Source organism: Otolemur garnettii, unplaced genomic scaffold (genome assembly GCF_000181295.1).
Source record: "Otolemur garnettii isolate 467f Iridium unplaced genomic scaffold, OtoGar3 scaffold00105, whole genome shotgun sequence".
NCBI classification, from domain to species: Eukaryota; Metazoa; Chordata; class Mammalia; order Primates; family Galagidae; genus Otolemur; species Otolemur garnettii.
Genome location: NW_003852500.1, coordinates 2412350 through 2418105, shown reverse-complemented (window position 1 = coordinate 2418105; position 5756 = coordinate 2412350). Strand labels below are relative to the sequence as shown.

The 5756-nt window shown below is 45.9% G+C and overlaps 1 protein-coding gene across 1 annotated transcript in view; it reads left to right on the top strand.

Annotated features, from left to right (window-relative positions):
- Positions 1–3001, top strand: part of HAUS8 (HAUS augmin like complex subunit 8) — a 24675-nt gene extending 21674 nt beyond the window's left edge. The window contains exons 10-11 of the mRNA XM_012809417.2: positions 395–536; positions 2511–3001. Coding sequence (XP_012664871.2) covers positions 395–536; positions 2511–2712 — 344 coding nt within the window. The 3' untranslated portion in view covers positions 2713–3001. The remainder of the gene's footprint in view (positions 1–394; positions 537–2510) is intronic.
- The last annotated feature ends 2755 nt before the right edge of the window (positions 3002–5756 follow it).

Sequence of the window (5756 nt, the reverse complement as noted above, 5' to 3'; positions counted from 1 at the left end):
AAAAAAAAAAAAAAGAAAAGAAAAAGGGAATGGAATGGGTTTGTTGGGTTTTTTATAAGTTGTCTGTGGCTGGCTGGAAGCCCCAGGTGATGCTGACACAGCATGGCCTTTGCTGCATCTTGCATCAGGACACCAGGGTGGCATTCTAGATCTGTTCATATGACCACCTGGATGGTAGATTTGCTATTCCACTATCTCAGGCCCATGATGTCAGACCAAGGAACAAAGAGAAGGTACCAACACATGAGTGTTTTCCTTTGCTTACCATTCTTGCCTGTGCCACTCCTGCACAACATCTCAGTGAAGTGAGAAAAATCTACTTGGCCACTCGATTCATGCATCTGTTGCTTTGAGCACGTTGTATTCTATCACTCACAACCTGTTTCACCCCCAGACTCCTTACAGGCTGAATTGACAACCACTCAGCGCCTCCTGGGTGAACTTGGCATTGGTAATTCAGAAGAAAATGTGCAAGTGCTGGACTTACTGAGCGAACTCAAGGATGTGACCATGAAAGAGGATCTTGAGCTCCAAAGGTATCTCAGAAAGAGCTGGCAGGATCTGGGCTGTTGGTGTCTGAACTGTTTGGAGTAGCTCCAAGGTCCCCTCTGGGTTCAAAAGGGGTCAGTTCCCTGAGCGAGCAGACATTTCATGACATGGGAACAGCCAAGAGGTGTCATTGTGGTCTGTGTTGTAGGTAACAAAATCTCACTCCAGGAGGACTTGGCAAGAGTCATCATATTTCCTTTTTGTCGTTCACTTTGAAGTCGGTTCTGAGATAATGGGGTTGCTAGATGTCTTGAGGATCAAAGATGTTATAAGATGGGCCCCAGATTCACAGAGCACAAAGACTGAGTGAGGCAGGGAGAAGGGAATGGTGAGACATTCACACCCTGCACTGGAAAATCTGGGAAGGTCTCAAGCAGGCAGAGAGAAAGGTTCTTACTCCTCATCACCCTTTGTCTTCAGAATCACCAGCACAGTACAGGCGCCCTTGGATCAGCCCTATTCATGTTGTAAATGTCTTCTAGAGTTAGGGCTTAGGAGGATGTTTTTTGAACTCTGTTGAAGTATAAATATAAAAAAGGCACAAATTCTGAGGGACTGTCACAGAGCCCATGCTTTTGTGGGACCAGCCCTTGGATCTGACACACCCCATGGTGACCAAGAACCCTCAGGACCTCTTTTTTCATCTCCCTCAGGAGATTTCTAACTATAGGTTTTTTTCTACCTCTTCCAGAAAATAATCTTGTTTTTTCTTCCTTGTAATGCTAAGTCTATCTCCTGAGATGCCTTAAATATTTGAAAAGTACCCAGGAGAGACAGCTGCCACCTGGTATGGCATTTCTTCTGTGGGTGGCTACAGAGTAAAATCAAGACACACCAAGGGTTTGCAGATGGCAGAGGTCACAAGTCTGAGCAGTTAAATACACAGGTGTCACACACATTTCTCCATTGCCATTTAAGTGGTATGAGGGCAGAGATTTTATCCTGTTCATAGCTGTCTTACCTGCTTCTGAGACAGTGCCCCAACTATCTTAGTCGATTTTCTGTTGCTTCTAACAATAACTGAAATTGGGTAATTAATAAAGAAAAGGAATTTATTCCATTTCTGGAGACTGAGAAGTTCAAGGTTGAAAGGTCATATCTGATGAGGGCCTTCTTGCTAGTGGTGATGCAGGATGTCAGACAGCAAGGGAACTGATCATGCTGGTTCAGGTCTCTTATAAAGCTACTATTCCCACTCCCATGATCACCCATTATTTCATGAAATTCATGAATGGAAGAGCCCTCAGAACACATCTCCTCTTAAAGGCCTCACCACTCGGCTCGGCGCCTGTGGCTCAAGCGGCTAAGGCGCCAGCCACATACACCTAAGGTGGTGGGTTCGAATCCCCAGCCCAGGCCCGCCAAACAACAAGGATGGCTGCAACCAAAAAATGGCCAGGCGTTGTGGCGGGCGCCTGTGGTCCCAGCTACTTGGGAGGCTGAGGCAGGAGACTCGCTTGAGCCCAGGAGTTGGAGGTTGCTGTGAGTGTGATGCCATGGCACTCTACCCAGGGGGATAGCTTGAGGCTCCATCTCAAAAAAAAAAAAAAGGCCTCACCACTCAATGCTGCCACACTGGGGATTACGTTTTAGCACGAGTTTGGAGGGGACAAACATTGAAACCATTGGCACCAACACAGTGCTGTTGCACCCTGAGTATTTCTTGAACCACTGAGGCATCTTTCATGCCTCCCTGGTACTGGCTTAGGGGTTCTCCTGATTGAGTCTTCCTAAACAAATCTTGTTCACCTATGTCAGTGGTTCTCAACCTATGGGTCGCGACCCCTTTTAACTGTATTAAAGGTTCACGGCATTAGGAAGGTTGAGAACCACTGACCTTTGCTTTCCCATCAAGCATGTAGGTGATGTGGAAATCCACCTCCCCCACATTGCAGCTCCTTATTCACCAAGAAGGGGCTCTGCTAAAGGGCTCTGCTTTGATCTAGTGCTCATCTTCACAGGTGCTTTGCCCAGGTGTTGGAACTCTCTGCTGAGGCGAGTAAAGAGGCTGCCTTAATAAACCAAGAAGTCTGGGAAGAGGCTCAGGGCATGGTGCCCCCCAGCCAGTGGTATTTCAGTCAAGAAGGCGCTTGTGAAGAGTCCAAGGGAGCACATCAGAGCACACCCCTTTCCGAGGACAAGAACAAGCCACGTACCCCGTGAATCCATACTCAGGCCATGTTCACCAATCCAAGCAGGGACCTTTCTTCAAGCAGTCAGGAAGAAAGCCCATTTCATATCTCTAGTTCCAGAAGGGATTTGTAGTGACTTGTAGGTGAATTCAGGACACTAGAGCACTTCATATACTACCTTAGCAGTATAGCTATTTTTGTATGATAAACTTTTTTGATACTTAAAAAATAAAGCTATTTTGTCTTGGCGCCTATGCCTTAGCGGCTAAGGTACCAGCCTTAGCATACACTGGAGCTGGCAGGTTCGAATCTGGCCCAGGCCTGCCAAACAAAAATGACAATTGCAATTAAAAAAAAAAAAAAAAGCCGGGTGTTGTGGTGGGTGCCTGTGGTTCTAGCTTCTTGGGAGGCTGAGGCAAAAGAATCGCGTATGCCCAGGAGTTTGAGGTTGCGGTGAGCTGTGACACTACAGTACTCTACTGAGGGTGACATAATAACACTGTCTCTAAAATATAATAAAAATAAACTTGTTTTGCAGTTGAAGCCCCCTTTTTCTTTTCGGGGGACAGTTGAAAGGCTTGTATTGCCTCAAGTTCTTCTGAATGGCAGATCCACTGTCAAGTTTCTTTCATGTCCTATCATGGGTGGTTTTAAGGAATGTCTGATAGCAAGGTAGGAATAGCAAGTGGACATTTTTTGGTCCCAAGTTCCAGTAGTTGCTGGGAGATGCGGCCCAGAGAATTCTTCCAACAAGCTCTCTAGCTTCCACCCTACTCTGCATGGGCTCAGGGATCTCACTGCTCCTCATCTCACATTTTTAATTAATGGTGCTTGAGGGGCTGATTTCTGTGCCTCTGTTTGACATCACTAGGGAGGGGAACAAACCCCAGTGACACACACAATCCGCCCTCATCCTACATTCAGTAAAGAAGACACCACTTCACTTAAAGCCCGTTCAGGCTTACCCTTAGTACCACTAGCCTTAATGTTCCCAACTGTAGCTTTCACAAGACCTTCAGGAACAAGTTCTGGTTGTATGATAGTAGCTCAGGGAAGACATAACTACAGATAAAACATTCCAATTTTCATTTAAGCTTTTACTCAATCTCATCATCTTAGTCTGTTCAGGCTTCTATAGCCAAGCACCTTAGACTGAATGACTTATTAACAAAAGAAATGGATTTCTTGTAATTCTGGAGGCTGGGAGTCCAAGATAGTAGCAGATTGGAGTGTGGTATGGATCTGCTTCCTAACTGGCATCTTGTGTGTCTCATGGAAAAAAATAAAAGTAGGTCTCTGGGGCCTCTTTTGTAAGGACATTAATCCCATTCACAAGAGCTCCACCCTCATGACTGTGCACCTCCCAAAGGCCCCATCTGCTAATACCATCATCTTTGTGGTTGGGTTGTCCAACATAGGAATTTGGTGGATGGACACAAACAGCATACATCTACCCAACCTTTCTATATCCTCTCAATCTAACTAAAAGCCCACATCAGGGCTTTTCTAAAGGCTCCTGCATCAAGAAATCCTAGAACTTGTTCTGTACACTCTTGACTTTATTTCCCATTTGTGTCAGAAAGCTTTGAGTTCTTAGGGGGCTGAGCCAAGGGATCCTGACCCCTTTGTCATTTTTCACCTTCACTAATCTGTGCCCTCAATGATTCCAGGTGGGGTAACACATTGTAATCTCTTGTCTGCCAGCTTTTAAAATTTCTACAAGTTGGAGTAAATACAGCAGAGTTGCCTGGGGCCCCTTAAAATACTGGGGGCCACTAGGTAGTCACGTTGATTCATCCAAACTTCCAAAGTACTATCTTTTGTTTCAAGCCTATGAATGTCTGTTCCAAGGGTTTGGGGAGCCCTGTGCCAGGAACTGTGGGCAAAGACCAAATATACACTCTAAATTATACCACAGGGACATCATTCCACCCATATCAGGAGGTAAAAGAGGGGCCAGATGCAGTGGTTCACACCTGTCATCCTAGCATTTCAGGAAGCCTAGGCAGGAGGACCCCTTGAGGCCCAGAGTCATGTGTCAAGACCAGCTTGAGCAAGAGTAAGACCCTATCTCTACTAAAAATAGAAAAACAAGCCAGGCATGGTGGTGCCCACCTTTAGTTGCAGCTATTTGGGAGGCTGAGGCAGGAGGATCACTTGAGACCATGAGTTTGAGGTTGCAGTGAGCTATGATGAGGCTACTGCACTCTAGCCCAGGCAACAGAGCAAGACCCTGCCAAGGTCCTAAAATGTTATCCTAATGAATGTCTGCCCTAAATGCAAACTGTGCCAGAAGAAAAGCAGTTTCAGGTTTTTAGAAAATATCCATTTGTTTTAAACGGTGGAGGATCTTCCATAGAAGCAATGTTACACTGAAGGATACAGTTTAGGTCCAAGAACTAAGCAGGCTGTAAATAGCAGAAGTTATAAGCAAGATTAACACATGATGCTATAACATAAACCTTGACTAATATTTTGCTCTAAGTTCTTTAAGTTGGGCAATGCCACCTGGCACATTTTTAGGGGACATTTCATTGTATCGTAGTCTTCACTTCCAACCCTAGAGTCCATAGTGTCTATCCTCTACACCAGGCACTGCTGAGGACCAACAGGAATGTGGCTGTTAACAGTGACCTCGGACCCCCAGGTGGTAATTGGACACATGAGCATCCCCTAATGCTGATGTGCTCTCACAGTGGGAAAGGAGAGTTTAGATAATGAATTCAGTTCACATGGGCTCCATACCCACGTTTCCAAGGGATGTGTCCTGGACATAGCTTGTGACCCCCATTGGTGAAAGGGACCCCATTGCCTAACATGATCACCATGATTTCCTGACACATTCAGGTGTGTACCTTGAATGTCCGGACTCAGAATCCCCAAAGGTGTGACTAGGAGGAAATAAAGCCAAATGATCTGTGTCTGACCAACTCAGCTACACCATCATAGCTTGAAAGCCCCACAGATACAGAAATGAAAGGGGCTCAGTGCCTGTGGCTCAAGTGGCTAAGGTGCCAGCCACATACACCTAAGGTGGCAGGTTCGAATCCAGCCCAGGCCCGCCAAACAACAATG